Raw genomic sequence first — 21,217 nt, 5'->3', positions numbered from 1 at the left:
ATGTATATGCATATAAAAATTTACTATATTAAATACATTATTTCCAAAATAAGAATTTTTCCAAAAATATTAAATAGTTGATCGGTATTTTATGGGTTATTTACTATTTTATTCTGCGGATGCGGTTTGAATATCACAAATAAATATTATTACTTTGCGATTATTTTATTGATATTACAAAACCGCATAAATAGCCACAAGATCCACTTTTTTCAATGAATAACAAAAACATATTTTTTCACAAATGAATGATTAAAATTTGTGGTTTTTTCCTATACACACATGGGGTTTATATTATATAAACCGCTTAAACATGATTAATCTAATAGTAAACATTTTATTAAATTTATTTGAATAGTTTTATTTTATTTAAATTTATTTGAATACTCATTTGTTTTTTTTATTAAATTGACATTCACGAACAAACAAACATATATACAAAGTCTCTTTCGAAATTATATGTATACCAGAATCCGGCGCCTGCGCCCCCGTCGCCTCCACCCTCGGCGTCTGCGCCCCCAGCGTCTTCGCCCCCGAATCCTTTGAATAAAAAATAATCTAATCTGCGCACCCGGTGCTTTCGCCCTCGGCGCCTATGAATCGAAAAAATATATAATTAAATGTGTTGTCTACGAACAACCAACCAAGGTTACATATATGCAAAGTCTCTTTCGAAATTATAAATTAGATAAGATAGCATTCAGGTAAACTCTTTTTCCCGAAATTGTCTCTTCTCAATTTGACTCTCTTGATCAGGGCCAGGGATATCATATGTATGTCCAGTGGCGGACTGGCCATACAAGCGAACATGCCCGATGGCATGTGGGCCCCACTATCTGTTAGAAAATATGGGCCCTCAGTAAAATTAAATAACTTTTTAACTATTTCACGTGTGTAAAAATGTATAGGATATTGCAACTTTAGGACCTAAAGTTTGGGTATTTCAACAAAACAAATTTCTTACGATATACACAAATAACTAATACCTGCTTTAACAGCCCAAGGATCGGTTAACTTTTTTATTAGGCTTGAAATGTAAGTTTCAACATTTGCGTGGGCCCTTTTGCCGGGCCTATTCCAACCTCAAGATTATGTATATACCAATACCTATGTAACAACTAACTACTGAAATAAAAATGGGAATAAACAAATTTTCTTAAAACAATTTTGATAGGATGATTCATCATCAACCAGCGATTTAAATTTACTTCATACTTTCAAAATAACATTTGATTATACTTCGATGATATAGTAAGATTTAAATACACAATTTTAAACAGTTTCCGAATATAAAATCTATTCCTAATCTAGACACATCCATGTAAATAAAAATATAGGATAGGGGCCCCCTCCCCAAAATCCTGATTTTCGATTAACATTAATTGAAAATATTATGCATTTTTTTCAGGGACGTAATTTGGGGGGGCCATAGGGGGGCACTCGCCTAAATTAAGGAATAGTGTGAATTTAGAAAATATTATGAATTTAATGATTAATGAGATACGATGGATCTATGAATGCTACGTGTATTTCTTATGTATGTTACTTTTGGGTAACTAATAAAATAATCGCTGCTATGTGCTTTGAAAAAAAACAAAACAAAACTTTATCTAATGTTATTACGTACATATGTACATAGATAAAGTGACAAGACAGTCGGTAGAAATTAAGTTAATTGATAGTTTTTTGGAGAATCAGTTTGATGGTCGATTAATGTTGACTATGTAAAGATTTGTGGAAAAAAATTTTCGCCTGCGGCGCTTTTTTTTCTTTTTACATAATATTTTTTTATAATTACTTTTTCAAAAATAAGCTTATTTTTTTCATATTTTATAACTCAATAAGGTAAAGAATATTTTCCATTTTTATTCCGATATAAAAAAGATTTTTTGAAAAAAAATTCAATTTGACTAATCTTTGCCTGCCCTGCCCCCCAAAGAAAAAGCTGAAATGACGTCCCTGATTGTTTTCTACCGAAAGTAAAAGCCGCTTTTATGCCGCATTCTTTTATGATGCATTATATTTACCTAGGACAAGGGTTAAAACGAAATATACAATATAATTTATGGATCTATTTTGCTTTTGCCATTTTTCTTGTACCTAAATTTGTTTATTCCCAATTTTGAAAAAAAAAAAAAAAATTTCCCTTGATTTTTAGCGTGATGGAAAGAAGAAAATTTTGTTATATGGGGGGGGGGGGGGACAAATTATTTTAACCCTGGGTGGGGCCCCCTTTGACTCCTGGCATGCACTGATTTCAGTCCCAGTCCGCCACTGTGTATGTCCTATTATCTTTATAACGAACACAAGCGGCCGAATGCATTGGGAGTTGAAAAAATTATATTCCTTAAAAAATACGAGACAAGACATCATACTTTTTAAAATGTATTTAGGTTGTCTTGTTGTATACTTGTGGATTGCTGTTGCAAGTTACAACTTGTAACACACCCGAACTGTAATTCTGGGAAATAATGGGATAGCAGGTCTTGTATGTATGTCCTATTATCTTTGCGACTGCCAGATGTATGTATAGGTATTTCTTCAATGATGGTGAGTATTGGTTGATCATCGAAAGAACAATGTCCTAGATGTGGGATTGAAGATAAAAACACTATATTTTCATGAATGATCTTGAAAACTTTCAGTCTATCTTGTCGTCTGGTTCTGTTCATAACTAAACGTTTTGGTTTTCTGTCTGTTTTTCTGGTTAATTTTTATTGTGATTAAAATTTTTACAACTTATACCCCGAATTAATATGATTTAGACAAATGCTTTTAATCGTCATTTGACAACAATATGACGCCTAAAGCCACTTCTATTAATATAACATTTTTCTGTGGAGATATTACATTAGAGCTGCCATACGTCCCGGTACACTGGGACATGTCCCGGTTTTGAGGTCTGCGTCCCAGTGTTCCTGTCCGAGAGTCATTTGTCCCGGTCGATTTAAAATTTACGCATATTAAAAAATATATTTTTTTGATAATATTGTACATACATAATATCTAATATTGATACGCGCACGCACATTGGCAGCACCGACATTCGATGCGGATTATCAGAACTTTATACCTTGTTTGTACACATCAAATATTTTTGATTGAAAAGCAAATTAGAAAGCTTGAAAAATCTATCAACACCGTCATTTTTTAGATAATTGGATTATAAGTCACATTGCGATCGCCCAAAACACATTTTTTGCTATGAAAATCGCGAATACGGAATATTTAGCACTTGGGGTTCTCGTTAGTATGATAGTTATCGTTAATACGATGGACTTTTTGGCTGCCAGATGTTCCGTTATAGATATTTTAGTGGCTTTTGGGCGAGCGCTTCGTGACCAATAACCATTGAACCCAATTTTTTAATATGACGATTATTTGTTTATTTATTTTATTTATTGAAAAATCAACAGACAACAAGATGTAGAAATGCATAAAAATAAAGAGTAAATATATAATATATATAATATCCGAATCCAATTACAGATTTTTACAAAGATAAATAAATGAAAAAGATAATTACAAGATAAACAAATGAAAAGGAAAAGAATAAAAGCTATAACATGATTAAATAGATTATGACAAAGCGCAATTTTTTTATAATAAAACTATGAATGTCGATAAAAGTGGCTTTTTTTTGGGAGAGGGGGGGCGGGGTGTCCCCGTCGGTAGTCCGACAAGGGTCTATCTCACGGGACCGAAAGTGAAAAGCCCGAAAACGCAAATATCGGAAGGCAAAGATCGAAAATCAAATAACCAGGATTGTGGAGTCGTTAAAAAAAACACGACTCCGACTCCGATTCCGATATTTACCAACAACACGACTCCGACTCTGATATTTACCAACAACACGATTCCGACTCGGATTCCGATATTTACCAACAACACGACTCCGACTTTGATATTTACCAACAACACGACTCCGACTCTGATATTTACCAACAACACGATTCCGACTCTGATATTTACCAACAACATTACTCCGACTCCGACTCCGAATCCGACTCAAAAATGCTAAATTTTATCAGGTTGTTTTCCTACTTTTCCAAATATTTTTCATGTTATAGGCATAAAAATAAATCAAAATTTTATTAATTATTTATTTGAATTTATTCTTAAAAACAACATTGCTTCTATTAAATTTGTATTCGTAGAAGCTCTGAAATCAGAATTGTGGATTTTAAGAGCGAAAAATAACCGCTTTACGGGGGTCTACCTCACGACACCGAAAGTGAAAAGGTCGAAAAATCAAATATCGGAAGGCAAAATCGAAAGATCAAAAAAAAAAAAAAGGGTGCATGGTAAACGGTACTGTATATAATATATATGAGTGGCATGCGGTGAATTTTTCTCTCTTTTTGTCATATAGCCTTGTTTAATGTGCGCGCGCAGGATACGGGAGGAAAAGCCTGATACGGGACTAAAAGTCTCTCTCCCCCCGTCGTACATCCTCACTTAATTTGCGTGAGCAGGATACAACAGGAACATGAGGAACAGGCTTTTCCTCCCGTATTAATGTGCGCTTGCAGAATACGGGAGGAAAATCATGTTCCTCTTGTTCTCTGCTCGCGTAAATTAAATGAGTATGTACCGTTTACCATGTACCCTTTTTTTTTTGATCTTTCGACTTAAGATCTTTCGATTTTCAATCTTTGCCTTCCGATATTTGTGTTTTCGGTAATTTAACATTCTGGCTTGTCACGTAGACCCGCTGTTTGGAGATAATTACATCTCATCATTACTTTCTTAATTTGAATGTGATGAATGAGTGGAATCTTAATCTACTCTCTTCCATTTGGGCCTCGCTGTGATTTTATTTTTATTTATATTTTGTTTTATTTTATTTTACTTTTTCTTTCTCCTTTATAAACTAGTTGTAAGTAGAGTAAGAAAGAATAAGACGGCTGGGGGTGTTTTCCACAGAGGTGTGCTCATGTATAATGCCCTCCCTGAGTGCGTCAGGTCTGCTAAAAACATGGATGCATTCCTGCGAGGTGCGAAGAGACACCTCTGTGAGTGACAGTACATATAAGTTAATTATAAATTTTAGAGTTAAGTATAATAATTAAGATGTATTCTTAAATTAGCTTGATAGCTAAAATATTGTTGCGTAGGGGTGGGTGGAGGATCCAAGTAAAAGCCAACAGTCGTATCACAGCATTTATTGATGATTAAGGATATCCAGAAATGAAGTCCAGAAATCAATTATATCGCCTACGTACCGCCTTATAAAGGGTAGATCTCTCAGAACGCCTAATCTGTTTACCTGTTGTATAGTCACGTATTCGGATATGTATTTCCAAGACATTGGGTCTTCCCGTACCGATTCTGAGAAATAACTAATAACGGTCATTGTTTAGCCTAAATGCACTTAGAGTCCAGATATAATCTTTGGAAGTAAGTGCATGCATTTAGTTAACCGATAACAGATATCCGTTGGTCTAAGTACAATTCGCTCAATCCACGGCGTACGTAACAATATATATAAATAAATAAATAAATAAATATATTTTTATATACTATTTTAATTTTGTTCAGTGTAAACAAAGAATGGGATTTAAGGATTTTATTTTTAATTTTTACACTTTTGTTATATTTTTTTTTCTCTCTGAATGATGTATTATTTTCCTTTTGTTACTTTTTTTTTCTTTTATTATTTTATTTTACCATGTTTTCCGTTTTGCTTTTTTCCTTTATTTACAGTTTACTTGTTTTTATATTATGTTTTTATATATTTTTCAAATGTAGGCCATTGTGGCGCATTAGGTTCTTCCTGTAATGCCACAATGGTCCAAAACTATTAAATAAATAAATAAATAAGTAATTGAATTCAAAAACTTGATAAAAAGAGGATACCTACAAGGGGAGGTACCATTTCCAGTCAACTTAAAAATTCACCTCGTACACAAATAGTGGAGAGAGGCCCCCGTTTGAGAGGGCGCTTAACGATGAAACACAATAACAAACGGATAGAACGCTGTGGCGTGGTGGTGAGGGCATGGCCGCGAGCGGGGGCGTTACGGGGTGCGAGTGTGGTCGGCTTGTGGCGGCGGCGCGCCAGTTTGGCCAACTGCAGCCGCGGTCGCCGCGAGCCGAGCGCTCTTCGCTCCTCGCTCTCCGCTCTCCGCTCTCCGCTCTCCGCTCCGTTCCACTCCCGCCCTTCGCCCTCCGCCCTCCGCACCGCGACCGGAGCGCCCGCCGCCCCCCCCCCCACCCCTCTGCCCGCACCCGTCGCCGCGGCCCGTCGCAACCCCACGGCCCGGCCACGAGGAGTCGCGACGCCCCAAGTGCGCACTGCAACTGCACTCCCCGCTCCCCGCTCCCCGCTCCCCACTCCCCACTCCCCACTCCCCACACGCTTCTGCCCCTGACAGTGGTGTGATGCTAGTGTGCTGAGTGAAGGTGGGGTGGGGTGAGGCGAGGTGAGTGGAGTGAAGAAGACGAGTGACGAGTGGCTCTGGTGAGACGAAGATGGCGACGCTGTCGGAGCAGGCGTCCAAGTTGCTGGACTTCAACCAGAAGCTGGACATCTCGCTGCTGGACAGCATCGTGGGGTGTCTCTACACGACGGTGGGCGAGCAGCAGCGCGCCGCCCAGAACATCCTCACCACCCTGAAGGAGCACCCCGACGCGTGGACGCGCGTCGACACCATCCTCGAGTTCTCGCAGAACCAGGAGACCAAGTACTACGCCCTCCAGATCCTCGAGCAGGTCATCCAGACCCGATGGAAGGTGTTGCCGCGCAACCAGTGCGAGGGCATCAAAAAGTACATCGTCGGCCTCATCATCAAGACCTCCTCGGACCCCGTCGTCATGGAGGCCAACAAGGTCTACCTGAAGAAGCTCAACATGATCCTGGTCGAGGTGTTGAAGCGCGAGTGGCCCAAAAACTGGAAGTCCTTCATCGGAGACATAGTGGGCGCGTCCAAAACCAACGAGAGCCTCTGTCAGAACAACATGGTCATCCTGAAGCTGCTCAGCGAGGAGGTGTTCGTCTTCAGCACCGGCCAAATCACCCAGACGAAAGCCAAACATTTGAAGGACTCGATGTGTGCCGAATTCGGACAGATCTACGGCCTCTGCCAGACGGTTCTGGAGACGTCTCAGAACGCCACCCTGGTCGAGGTCACCCTCGGCACGCTCCTCCGCTTCCTCAACTGGGTCCCCCTCGGATACATCTTCGAGACTAATCTCATAAGCACGCTGATTTTTAAATTTCTAAACGTGCCCATGTTCAGGAACGTCACTTTGAATTGCCTGATGGAGATCGGCGGCGTGCAGGCCAGCAATTACGACGACAAGTTTGTGGCGCTCTTCGTGCAGAGCATGGAACAGTTGGAGATCATGCTCCCGCTGAGTACGAACATTCGGGAGGCTTACGCCACCGGTCGCGATCAGGAGCAGGAGTTCATTCAAAATCTGGCCATGTTCTTGTGCACGTTTCTGAAAGAACACGGAACGTTGATCGAACGCAAGGGTTTGGACAACACGTTGATGAACGCCCTCAACTACCTCGTGCTCATATCCGAGGTGGAGGAGATCGAAGTGTTCAAAATATGCTTAGAGTATTGGAACAGTTTAGCGCTCGATCTGTATCAGGAGGCTCCGTACGGTGTCAGCTCCCCGCTGCTGGTCACCAAGTGCAGCCTGGCCCGGCGACAGATCTACGCCGAGATACTCAGCAAAGTGAGGTATATTATGATATCGAGGATGGCGCGGCCCGAGGAGGTTCTCGTCGTCGAGAACGAGAACGGTGAAGTGGTGCGCGAGTTCATGAAGGACACCGACTCCATCAATCTGTACAAGAATATGCGCGAAACCCTCGTATATTTGACACATTTAGACTACGTCGACACCGAGCGGATCATGACGGAGAAGCTCCAGAATCAGGTCAACGGCGTCGAATGGTCGTGGAAGAATCTCAACAGCCTCTGTTGGGCCATCGGCTCCATCTCCGGCGCGCTCATGGAGGAGGACGAGAAGCGGTTTCTGGTAACGGTAATCAAGGATCTGCTGGGCCTGTGCGAGCAGAAGAAGGGCAAAGACAACAAAGCGATCATAGCCAGTGATATTATGTACGTTGTCGGACAGTATCCTCGGTTTCTACGGTGCCACTGGCGATTCCTGAAGACCGTCATCAACAAACTGTTTGAGTTCATGCACGAGACGCACGACGGCGTCCAGGACATGGCCTGCGACACCTTCATCAAAATCTCACACAAGTGTCGGAGGTTCTTCGTCACCACGCAGGCCGGCGAGGTCTGCCCCTTCATCGAGGAGATCCTCAGCATGATGAGCTCGATCATATGCGACCTTCAGACGCAGCAGGTGCACACGTTTTACGAGGCCGTCGGGTATATGATCGCCGCCCAGGTGGACCAAGTCGCCCAAGAACAACTCATAGAGAAGTATATGCTGCTGCCCAACCAGGTGTGGGACGACATCATATCGCAGGCCTCCCGAAACGTACACATATTAAAAGACCCGGACGCCGTTAAACAATTGATTAGTATATTAAAAACAAATGTGCGAGCTTGCATAGCATTAGGGCACTCGTACGTAGTCCAACTAGGCCGTATATACTTGGACATGTTGAACGTTTACAAGGTGATGTCGGAGAACATCAGCCACGCGATCGCGCTCAACGGCGAAGTGGTCACCAAACAACCGTTAATAAAGAACATGCGAATAGTTAAAAAGGAAACGCTCAAGCTCATCTCTGGCTGGGTCTCCAGATCCATCAACCACGAGATGGTCTTGGAGAGCTTCATCCCGCCGCTTTTAGACGCCGTCCTATTAGACTACCAACGGACGGCGGTGCCGGTGGCTCGGGAGCCCGAAGTCCTCGCCGCGATGGCCGCGATAGTCAACACACTCCAGGGCCACATAACGTCCGAAGTGCCCAAGATCTTCGACGCGGTGTTCGAGTGCACGCTCGACATGATCAACAAGGACTTTGAGGAGTTCCCCGAGCACCGCACGTACTTCTTCCTGCTGCTGCAGGCCGTCAACAATCACTGCTTCAAGGCGTTCTTGAGCATACCGCCGCCGCAGTTTAAACTCGTATTGGACTCGATAATATGGGCTTTCAAACACACGATGCGGAACGTGGCGGACACCGGCCTCCAGATCCTGCACCGACTGTTGCAGAACGTGGACTCGCATCCGATGGCCGCGCAGAGCTTCTACCAGACGTACCTGTGCGACATTTTGCAGCATGTGTTCAGTGTGGCGACAGACACTTCCCACACGGCTAGTCTTACGATGCATGCCACCATTCTGGCGTATATATTTTCGCTGGTCGAAGCCAACCGCGTCACTGTGCCTCTCGGAAACCACGCAGACAATACCCTCTACATACAGGTTCTTTTCCAGCCTTTTTTGAATACACTCACACGTCCACCAATCGAATGTCTAATGTATTCTTTTCTAATTCTTTTTGCAGGACTATGTAGCCACTTTATTAAAAGGTGCTTTTCCGCATTTAACCGATGGTCAAATAAATATAACGGTTCAAGGATTGTTCAATCTTAACCAGGATATACCCGCATTCAAAGATCATCTCAGAGACTTTTTAGTACAAATCAGAGTGAGTATGGCTTTATTTCTCGGACGTGTGTCGTCTTCGGAACATAAAAATGTTTTTAAGATCCGGAGGGTTTGCTGTTTTTTTTTTTTATTAACATATTTTGAGTCTCTTTCAGATGAAAAATCATTGTAAACAAAAGGCGAAAACACACTGATTGGTATGTAAATGGAACAATTTAAACGTCCATTTTATAAAATAAATGTGCATTAAAAAGAGTTTCTGTACATTACTAAAAATTTATATGCATTTCTAAATGACGGATAAAGATTGCATTAGAAAGTTTGCTTTGATCATTGAAAGAAATATTTGCTACTTAAAAAGTGGATGAAATGTGCATTAAAATGACAGATGAACTGTATCGGCAACGTCTCCAATACCAAAATACGAACCAACGTTTGGTTAGGTTAAATTATGGTTGGTTTTATTTATTTAAGATTACATTTCACTAGTGAGAAACAAAAGTAAACACTTTTGAAAGTTGTCAATAGTGGAAGACTGCAACGTTGCAACTTTTTGTGTCTACTCTAATGCTAAAATCTATTTTTTGGAATGATCGTTTCATACTTTTTAATGATCACTTTATAATGCCAAAATATTGTATTCGATGCACAATACGAGATTGTTTAATGCACTGAAAATAATTCAAATTTTTAATGCACAAACATTTTTTTAAGATGCAAAGTATTTTTTTTTATCAATTTACAGTTAAATCATACCCGTATCCATCCGAACTGAACTCGGGTGTAGTTGCACGTGCAGAATGCATATGTTTGGGAGTTTCTCCTACTTATCTACTAAGTTATCCACTCTGTGTGTTTTCGCCCCCTAATTCTGTTCTTACTCGGTACAGGTGTTGAAACGTGGATTGGTTTCATAGGTTGAAAAGCGTAAAATGAATAATGTACATGCCGAGTGTCAATAAATGGAGTTTTTGATACCTGACGAACGAAATTTGTTATAATATCGGGATATACGATCTTTAAGATCACGTTGAAACAGACGTAAGCACCGTAAAGAATTCGTCGAAATCTGTCTAAAAATGGAATTCGTTTATTTGGACCCTGTTAAAATTGCGTAAAAATAGCATTCTATTTATATAATAATGTGATGGGGGTTTATATAATGTATTAATTGTATGTTCATATATAGCTTAACGTAATGATTTCAAGCCTAGTATGGTCGGAGGGTTTATTATTGGAATATTGCAAAATATAGCAGCTAATTTTCTTGACTTTGATAGTGAAATTACGAAAATTGAAAATGAGAATTTTTTGTATGCAAACTGACGCTCTGTCTAATGTTGCATTAAGCATTTTATCGAATGAACTAGTATGTATTTTCATGAATTATTTAATACAATATTAATGCAAAATTAGCAAAAGATTCAAAATGGTTAACATATTGCGACACTAACTTGCTAAATGATAAAATTATTGTTTATGAATTATATTCACCACAATTTTTTGTTGTTATTACATAGTATTTCGTTTTATTTTTATGTTAGTAAATAGGAGTAATATGGAAAAAAAAAAAGCTAATACCTATAATTTTTATATACAGAATGAAAATTGTTTTTATCAACTGTAGTATTACGTATTACTTTTATTATGCTTTTTTTTTTAATATTATTTTAAGAGTTGTGATTTTAAAATTTTAACAATATTGTTTTTGACCAAAATTCGATGCAAAGTTTGTGTTGCGTTATTGTTTATCAGCTGCTATTACTAGTTTTCAGATTGTTTATACAAGATAGTTCACGTGAAACGGTTGGTTATAAATAGGGATTGTAATGTTAGAATTTCGCCATCGGTATATTAAAAAAATTACCAGTAATTACCGGAAACTATTTAATCGCCAATTAAATGCATAATATTATCTTTTATTAATCTTTTTTCTTTACTGGTAAATATCGGTATACCGATAGTAGGAAAAATCATCTACCGTTTACCGATTTATGATATTTGACGGTAAATTGCAGTCTCTATTTATAAACTAAACAGTACTCTTATCAATTTTTTGTGTAAAAATATTTATTTTATAAATGTATACCATTTTGAAATGTCTTTTCGAAAATTATATCACTCATTTTCACGAACACATACGCTGGGAGTCGTTTTCTGAATTTCGCCGCCTCTCTTCCCAGCGTCCATTTGTTCGATTTTATTTATTTCATATAATATGAACACTCGCCCAAGCAGTGGCTTAGCCAGGATTTTGTCAAGGGGGGGGTTTTGAAAGGAAAAAAGGCAAGATAATTTATATAAAATCACAACATATAAAAATAAAATAAACACGTAATAAACATATGGTATGAACAAAATGCAAATAAAATAAAAATAATGAATACTTGAAAAAAGTACGAAATTCACAGATCCAATCTTCGCGTATTTATCTAATATTTTTTCTGCACTAAAATTTATATCCCTATGAATATCTAATAAAGCAAGTCCATTTAGTCGATTTTCCGACATCGTATTTCTTAAATATGTTTTTAGTCATCGTGGTGTGGAGAAGCTCCGTTCACTTGTGGCTGTTGTCACCGGAAGTGTTGCTAGAATTTTTAGAAGTATGTAAATATTGAAGGATTGCAAATTGAAATGGCAGCTAGTGCGTTTTTAGGTCGATTTTCACTAGTACTTAATATATTGCCACCACATTTCCAACTCTCCAGTAAGAATGCAAGGCCCACAAAATATATCTTGGTTGTAAATTTCCCCCGAAATCTTTATCTTATTTTTTAAAACACTTGATGGTTGAGAGCTTTTTCCATCAGGAAGCAAACATTGGAAATTTTCAAGTATATGTTTACGTCCTAAAAATCTGTCATGGATTTGGGATAGAAAACTATCCAAAAATGGTACAAACGATCAATTGCGACAGGAGTGGGATATTTTGCCGCCGACTGCACTCCGCCAAGGGGGGGGTCCAGACCCCCTGGACCCCCCCCTTCGCTACACCACTGCGCCCAAGCATTTTATACAATTCGAATTCATATAAACATCCACGGTGACATTTATGCAGCATTTTATAAATAAAATTGGCGAACCTCAAGAAGTTGAATAACTTCAGATTAGCCAGAGAGATAGAAAAGCATATGCCAACTTTACAGGAAGCATTTCAATGAAAATCAGAAAAATCGGCAAACTCTGATAAGAAACGATCGAGCTGGAGTCACAAACCAAGATCTGGCCAGCTGCGAGACTCTAGTGAGACTCGAACCCGTGACCACTCTGCTCGAAAGCATAATATGCTAACTATTCCACGCCGCTGGTTGATTTGATTCTATATTGCAGTCTTCAGTTCTTCCAGTGTGACTGGATTTTATTCGTGCACGTGTGCCTTAAGATGTCTCCGCAGTTAAAGATCACACATGAAAAACGTGAAATTAGCCAATTAGGGAACACCGTTCGAACTGCAGTGTAGCCGGAACTTGTTGATTCCTCGTTTTCGAAGCTCTGGCTATGTTTATGATTACTAAATGGCATAGAGTCAAACAAGTATGACCACTGGTTCGTCTCTCCAGACGCCGAGTACAAAAACGTCCATTTCCCGTGGACATATATTAGTATATAAAAATTATTCATATTATAATCAACCTATGTATGTAAGTTATTACAAGTCAAATTGTTGCTTCAATTTGATCTATAGTCGTGAAAACAGTTTTTTAACCCATTTCTCAATATTTATAATAATTTCAACAAATCATAGTGTTATATGATACATAAGATTTTTTTTCTTGCATTCGTATTGGTTTTATACGGGTTTTTCGAGATGTTCCAAATTTGGAACACTGGGAATACAGTGAGGTAGCGTTACAAAACTAAATTAAGAAAAAAAGTTTATTTCAACACAAGCAACCTTATAAAATAGTGTACATAGATAAGTCAAGTTATGTAAATATAATATATATACATGAATTAACGAAAATGAAAGGTTTTCTGAAACATCCTTCATGCAAATTTACACCACATTTTTCACAACATTTTGTGGCATGTTTTTTTACAAAGTGCACATCCATTTTGTTTATCAGCTGGAATCATCCAATGATCTAGGCGATCATATCGAATATTGATAGGCACCCTGCTAGATAATTATTTTGAAGATTTTGGCCTTCCTCCCCCCCTTTACGGGATTTCCGTTAATTTTTAAGTACAGTTGTACTATATTTCTTCTAAATTGCAAGTAATCTAACTTTTTATTTTCTGGATTTTTTCTATAAAGTTGCCAAGCATTATGAGCACCATTTTTTAGATTTGATGGATACTCGATAATTATCTATATTTTCATCCATTCGATGTACTCCGACCATATGTATAGTTGTTGTATTTTAATATGACATTTGGTCGGTTGATTGGTGGTTTTTTTTCTCGGAGGATATCCATCTCTGAGCCTGTCCTGTCCTATTGGTTCTACTGGATCGCAGGAGCTAACGGTGAGAACTACTCGGTTGTCATTCCAAGCTGTAATAGTTTTTGCCAGTTTTGGTGTCAATTCAAAATTCATATGTCCCTCTTTCCAGTTTTTTTTTATCAATTTAGTATTTGATATAGGGCATTTTTGTGTTCTATTAGTCATTATTGTTCCCATATAGCCGAACCCAACAATTCTTCAACAATTTCTTCCATCTCTGATGTTGTTAAAAATCTGGGGGAAAAAAAATCCAATGTTGCTATAATCCCAGTGTTCCAAATTAGGAACATGGATAATATTGTGAATAAAAAAGTTACATATGGAAAAATTAAAAAAAGTACTACACATAACGAATCTAGAACAATAAGAGATTATAATAAATATGGTCAATATGTAATAAATGTATTATAAAGATGTGTAAACTTACTTGTCAGATGACATTTTCTGTTGAACGTATTTGATGCAAATAAAAAAACGGTTACACGACAATTGGTGCAAGTCCAAAAGGTTCAACGACAAAATGTACCCGAAAATTAGTGCACTGACAAAATGTCCCCGCGACAAAATGTTCACGCGACAAAATGTCCACGGAAATAATGTTCAAGCGACAAAATGTTCAAAAATCCTAAATTTTCCTATTTTAATGGAAAAAGTAACTTTTTATTGTATTATATTTATCGATGTATATGGTACTTTTTATCGTATAGACCGCGGATGTTATTAAATTAGTATAAATTACAGGTGTTCTCAACCGCACCAACATATTCTTATTTAAATTGAACTATTACATTTGAAGCGAATGTCATTGTGACTCATTGAATATCATTTTAAGATGTCATTGAATTAGTTTAAATGTTAGGGGTTAGCCGTATCCAATATTTACTTATTTAAATTGAAAAAAAAAAACTTTCCAAGCGTATGAACTGCAGATTACATTGAATTAGTTTATATGGCAGGGCTTCTCAACCGTCTCCAAAATTTTCTTTATTTCAAATGAATAATTTAATTTTTATCGTATACATCACGGGCGTCATTAAATTAGTATAAATGACAGGTGTCTCAACCGTATCCAATATTTACTTATTTAAATTGTTGTTAATAAGTAAAAGTAAATAAGTCAAGTTGTTTACTTAAAGAATATGTTGGTGCGGTTGAGAACACCTGTAATTTATACTAATTTAATAACATCCGCAATCTATACGATAAAAAGTACCATATACACATCGATAAATATAAAACCATAAAAAGTTACTTTTTCCATTAAAATAGGAAAATTTAGGATTTTTGAACATTTTGTCGCTTGAACATTATTTCCGTGGACATTTTGTCGCGGGTACATTTTGTCAGTGCACTAATTTTCGGGTACATTTTGTCGTTGAACCTTTTGGACTTGCACCAATTGTCGCGTCCCCTAAAAAAACACTGCTCACTCCCACAGGTTCCAACCTAAAAAAATACTACCCGAAACGATCCCCACACTCGCTAGCTGTAGACTGATACAATTTAAACTTTTATTGTGTCATGCATAATAGAGTGGGGGTAAAAATACAAAATGTTCCAATATTGAAACACTGGGCAAAAATGGGTTAATATTACGGTATGATACGAGCAAACACAATTTTTTTATATAAACATTGCATTGAATTACTTTTTATGTTCCGAGGACGCTATACGTACGTACGTACGTGTTGCCGAATGTTTCGTATTCGAATTGAACCGTTGAAATGTCTACGTTATGTGTGTAATTGTTATTGGTTGACTGTTGCAGGAGTACACAGGGTCTGATGATAGTGATTTGTATTTGGAGGAGCGCGAGGCCGCTCTGAGGGTGGCCCAAGAAGAGAAGCGACGAGTGCAACTGTCCGTGCCCGGTGTAATCAATCCTCACGACCTACCCGAGGATATGCAGGATTGAACTGCGTCTATGTAATAATTCTATCACGCCCGCCCAGCTGACCTGGCATGTATTCGTTGTTAAGATTAATATTTGTAATTTTGCGTCACTTTGCGGTGAGAGAAAAGAAGCAACCAAAACAGAACTTTATTCCACACATGACTTTGATGTTTGTCGTCGAAGGGTAGTTGAAATTTTTCGTTTCCGCATTCACACTCAATATATGAATTTTTCGTGTAAATATCCTCGCGTCGGTGCGACGCTCAAGAAAAACACACTAATCAGACTAATAATATCCTATTTGTTTAATTTTTGTTTTTTGAAGTATTAGTTAAGTTTTTTGGAAAATTTAAATAGTGTATATGTTGTTGTGTGTATAAAATAACTGTTATTAATTTTAAATCAAAACTTGACACCCTAACGCTGTAATTGGCTACGATTATTATTGAATAGAGATTAGGTTCTACGAGAGGTATCAGTACGTCGGGGATGAATTTGTAGTTGAATTGATTGATATGTGTTTGATTTAAAAAAAAGAAATATGATGATTAACTGATCTTTAGTCGTGGCCGAGTTTCAAATGTTTTCGAGCACCTCTGAAGTGATGGATATTAATTATTATATGTATATCTATCTGACCACACGCTTTTCATTATATAATTGCTTCGTTTACATTATGGTGTTTGGCTTAGAAGAGTACGTAATATTGTTTGGTACTCGACTTTGTTTTGTGTAATTTAAATTATCGTTGTGTTATTATTTTTGTTTTCTAGTTCATTTCAGTCAAAATGTCTCTTGGATTTTTTTTTTATATATATATATTTTTTGTCATATTTCAACTATAGATGCACCTTTGTATGTTCATTACTTGTGTGTGGGACCAAAATGACGTTTAAATTTGTAACAGTTGTGTGTATATAAATTTTCTTTTTTGAATTTTTCAGTTTTCAGTTATTTATTTATTATTTTAATTATTTATTGTTCCAATTCTTATAATGAAATAATTTTTAGATTTTTTGCTTCTTTATATAATAAAACTGAAATGAAAGTCACAATGTAGGTCTCTCCACAATTATACCAAGTCTTTTTTTGATCCACTCTCGTGCATTCTCACCAATTGAACGAATTTTATAATATTATTCCAATAATGATGATAATATTTGCATGACAGTTTTAATTGTTTTATGCACGTTGGAAGAAATATACATAAATAACGCTCGCAATCTTCGTGTTTTATTTTTATTTTTTTTTTTATTATACAAATTAAAAAATTGTAACACTGTTTTTCGTGAAATTGTTTGCAATTATATTTTCTGTGGTCAACTTTTATGTATTGTTTTTTTGTATTTGCATAATGACGATATTCGTATCGATCAAATCCTTGTCTGCCAACTACGAACGAATAAACGAATGTTTGAATTAGTCTATGTATATATATATATATATATACACATATATATATATATATATATATATATATATATATATATATATATATATATATATATATATATATATATTTATATTGAATTGTTTGGACTCAGGAGCAGCGAATGTATTTTTCACCAACAGATTTTTATAAAATAAGGCTGTGAGATCACTATTTAACTAATCGGAGTGAGTTTAAAACTTATTATTGTATGTTTGTATTGTTCTTTTTTTCTGTTGGTGCAGCCGATTGCAACATAACCTAATTATAATTTTATATATATATAATAAGAAGATAATGTATGTTAATTTCATTCCTAGATTTGTCGTATGTAGTGCCTATATAGTCGAAGGAACTGAATTGTGTGCTCTTGAGTTCTTTTACAGTTGATTTAGTGTGTATTTTGTACTTTTACTTTCAGAAATCTCACTGTCTGATGTATTTCAGGGTTGAATAAGAATTTTTATATTTTGATTTTGCATTTGTATATATTTATATATAATTACGTTTGCATTGGAATACGTTCATCTGTCTAAGCTCGTTTGTTTTGTTTTTTTTTTACTTATTTTCTTTTGTTTTTTTTGTTACATTTAAAATTTATCCATACATTCTAGTATTTCGTTGCTTTTAAATAAAAAAAAACAACTCATAGTCGATAGGATGCAAATAATAACGGATGGAACACTGTGGGTGAAAAATAATCAGCATTTATAACTAAGATAGATGACAGGTCAGTATGGCGGCAGCTTATGTCAGGGTGTCCTTCGAGGCCAGACGAGGAATGCTTAAGAGATGATTGGAGTGTTTTTATTATATTAATATTATAATAGTTTAATTGGGCAATATTGATTGCTAGTTGGGTGTGTCTGCGAGCGGGAATGCTAGCGCTGAGGCCGTGTGGGTGAAATGATGTATGCACTGATAATATTTTGCCTGATGTAAAATGGTTTATCGAAGATTTTTTTAACTTACACGTTTAAAACGATACCCGGTATCAATTTAAAAATCAATCACAGTTGAGACACTTTCATATATATATTTTTAACGAAGAATTTATATTTGCATACACTGTCCCTCGCGACATTTGCGTGGCACTCGGATTGAATGTTATTTCTTTTTTTTTTTTTCTACTTTGAGGACAAAAAAAAAATTGATCATTTTTGTAGTTTTTAAATTTTTGTAGCGTTTTGAAAATTTGGATATTTTAACACGTGGATAGTAGTGCTTCTTGATTTCGAATTCATTTTTCTATTTGTTAACGAGTGCTAGGGAACAAATTCCTTGCGCAATATATAATTTGTTACAGAACTGTTTGTAAACATCCTCAACCATCATATTTTAGAAATAAAATTTTGAAACTGTGATCTTTGGGTTTTATTTATTTATCATCGATGACTTTGTTTTCGTTTTATACATAATTTACACAGGCTTGTGTGTAACTTTGCGCAATAGATCTAAGTCTCAACGAGTAATTTTTTGACATCCAAACTTATATAAGTCTCGGTGGTACTTTAGTATGCGGTCTACCTTCACGTTTTTACTGAACGTGGGAACTCACTGTCTCAGTTCTCACGTGACACTGAAACTGAATAATACCGACTCTAACAAGCTAATCTTAAATGAATAGGGCCAACCTTAACTTAACCTAACCTATTCTGACTCTTAACCGTTTGCCCGAGGCCGTCTTCTGTGGAAGCTTTGCGCGGCAAGTCTGTAGTGCGGCTGTCATCCATAGAATTTCTGAACTTTGCACGGGATTTTGAGCCTTATATGCGCCTATTTCAACTGTTTTAAGTTTCAAAATTGGTTGAATATATTACTGAGAGTTGAATGCCATATATTCAATTTGCTTAAAATGAATATATACCAGTCAAAATGAGTTTTTTGTGGAACCATACTGAAACCTCGTTTATGTGACGTCACGTCTGTTGAACAATGGCGACGATACGTCTCAATTGTATGACGAATGATTATTTGACAATTACGCCAAAACTACGAGATATATTATGTATTTTATTGTTTAAAATAATACGTTATGTGTTAATTAACATATCTGGTTACTTGAGTAAATATTAAAATCTGTATTTAAGGTCGAAAACTCGATTGCCAAATTCGCGAAAAAGGTGCCGCGTATAGGGCTTGTTCGCTATATTTATTGCCACAGGCAAAGGGTTAAATAAATAGGTGTTGATTGCTAAGATATCTTTTTTTTTTAATTTTATGTCATCAATATTGTCACACAGAAAACATATCTTAGCAACTAACACCTATTTATTTAAGGGTCAGGATAGGTTAGGTTAAGTTAAGGTTGGCCCACTGCATTTAAGATTTGGTTAAGAGATATGTATCTGCTGACGGGCGGCAGGAAAAAACAAAAATTGTAATAAACATTTGGTTGCTACGATAAAAATAAAAACAACATAGTCGACTGCGATTCAAAGGTAGATTGCATGCTAAGGTAGACCGTATATTAAAGTAGCACCTAAGTCTCATTACATCATATGTAGCAGCATGGCTCGGTGGTTGGGCTTTTGCCTAGCACCCAGAGGCGCCGGATTCGATCCCGTGAGTTGACCTCGATTGAAAAGAATTTATTCCGAGTATATCTGTATAGAAAACACTACTCCAAAGATGCAGAGAAGTCCGTAAACCTGTGTACGACTTTATAGACTTTGAAAAGGCCTTTGACCGTGTCCAACACGCTCGCCTGATGGAAACATTAAAAAATATTGGCCTGGATGACAGAGATGTCAGATTGCTACGAAATATTTATTGGAATCAGACTGCAGTAGTACGTGTCGATGATCAATTCACTGATGAGATTCCTATAGAACGGGGCGTCAGGCAAGGATGCATCCTATCACCTACTCTTTTTAACACCTACACCAAATCCATCTTCCATGATGCTCTCCAGGAGGCGGAGGGCATCAAGGTGGGCGAAGAGACGATCACCAATATATGTAAGATATGCTGATGACACGGCACTAGTCGCTGAAAATTTAGCAGACCTGCAAAGATCTCTAGACCGTGTACATCAAGAAAGCAATCAAAGAGGTCTGCGCATAAATCTAAAGAAGACAAAATTTATGATAGTAGATAGAATGCAAACAGACAACGGGAGTCTAACCTTGGATGGAGAGGTGATAGAAAGAGTAAAAAGATTCAAATACCTGGGTACCTGGCTGAATGAAGAGATGGACCCAGATGAAGATCTAAGAATCCGCATCGAGATGGCTAGAACAGCATTTGTAAAAATGAAGGCAGCGCTTACAAACAAGCATCTCAATCTTCATACGCGGTTGAGATTCGCGAAGAGCTACGTCTGGACAGTATTACTACATGGATGTGAGACGTGGACTCTGAATACCAAGATGATCAGCCGCGTCGAAGCTTTTGAGATGTGGGTCTACAGGCGTATGCTGAAGATTCCGTGGACCAAAAAGATATCAAACGAAGCTGTCCTCGGCATGATGGGGAGAGGCAGGGAACTTGTTTCTTTCATCAAGCGGAGAAAGATGGAGTACCTCGGACATGATACGGGGTCCAAAATACGAATTTCTCCGTTTGAAAACCATGGGGAAAATATAAGGAAAAAAATTGATTGGCAGGAAAAAGTTAAGTGGACCGATATGAGCGCCGAAGAGCTGTTCCGAGCTGCTGAAGACCGATGCGGATATCTTCAAATAATCGACGAGGTTCAAATAATCAACGTCCGGATGTGGACAAGGCATTAACAAGAAGAAGAAGTTGCAAAACATAATTCATGTATATGTATTTAAGAGGAAATCATAGGATGATGTTATTTTGATAATCAGAAATACATGAAAAGCTTATGAACTGTTATGTTACAGTCCAAGTGTGCTTTTCGTTCGTTCATGAAATGTATACACTT

At 37.1% G+C, this 21,217-nt stretch overlaps 2 protein-coding genes across 2 annotated transcripts in view; one reads left to right on the top strand and one right to left on the bottom strand.

Annotated features, from left to right (window-relative positions):
- LOC143911157 (uncharacterized) overlaps positions 1-21,217 on the bottom strand; it is a 369,714-nt gene that overhangs the window by 86,236 nt on the left and 262,261 nt on the right. The window lies entirely within an intron of this gene.
- emb (exportin-1 emb) lies at positions 6,027-17,224 on the top strand. The gene is made up of 3 exons (XM_077429012.1): positions 6,027-9,366; positions 9,449-9,592; positions 15,771-17,224. The coding sequence occupies exons 1-3, from the start codon at positions 6,475-6,477 to the stop codon at positions 15,915-15,917; spliced, it is 3,183 nt and encodes a 1,060-aa protein (XP_077285138.1). The 5' UTR covers positions 6,027-6,474; the 3' UTR covers positions 15,918-17,224.

This window comes from Arctopsyche grandis, chromosome 4 (genome assembly GCF_051622035.1).
Source record: "Arctopsyche grandis isolate Sample6627 chromosome 4, ASM5162203v2, whole genome shotgun sequence".
NCBI classification, from domain to species: Eukaryota; Metazoa; Arthropoda; class Insecta; order Trichoptera; family Hydropsychidae; genus Arctopsyche; species Arctopsyche grandis.
This window is presented reverse-complemented; position numbering and strand designations above follow the sequence as displayed.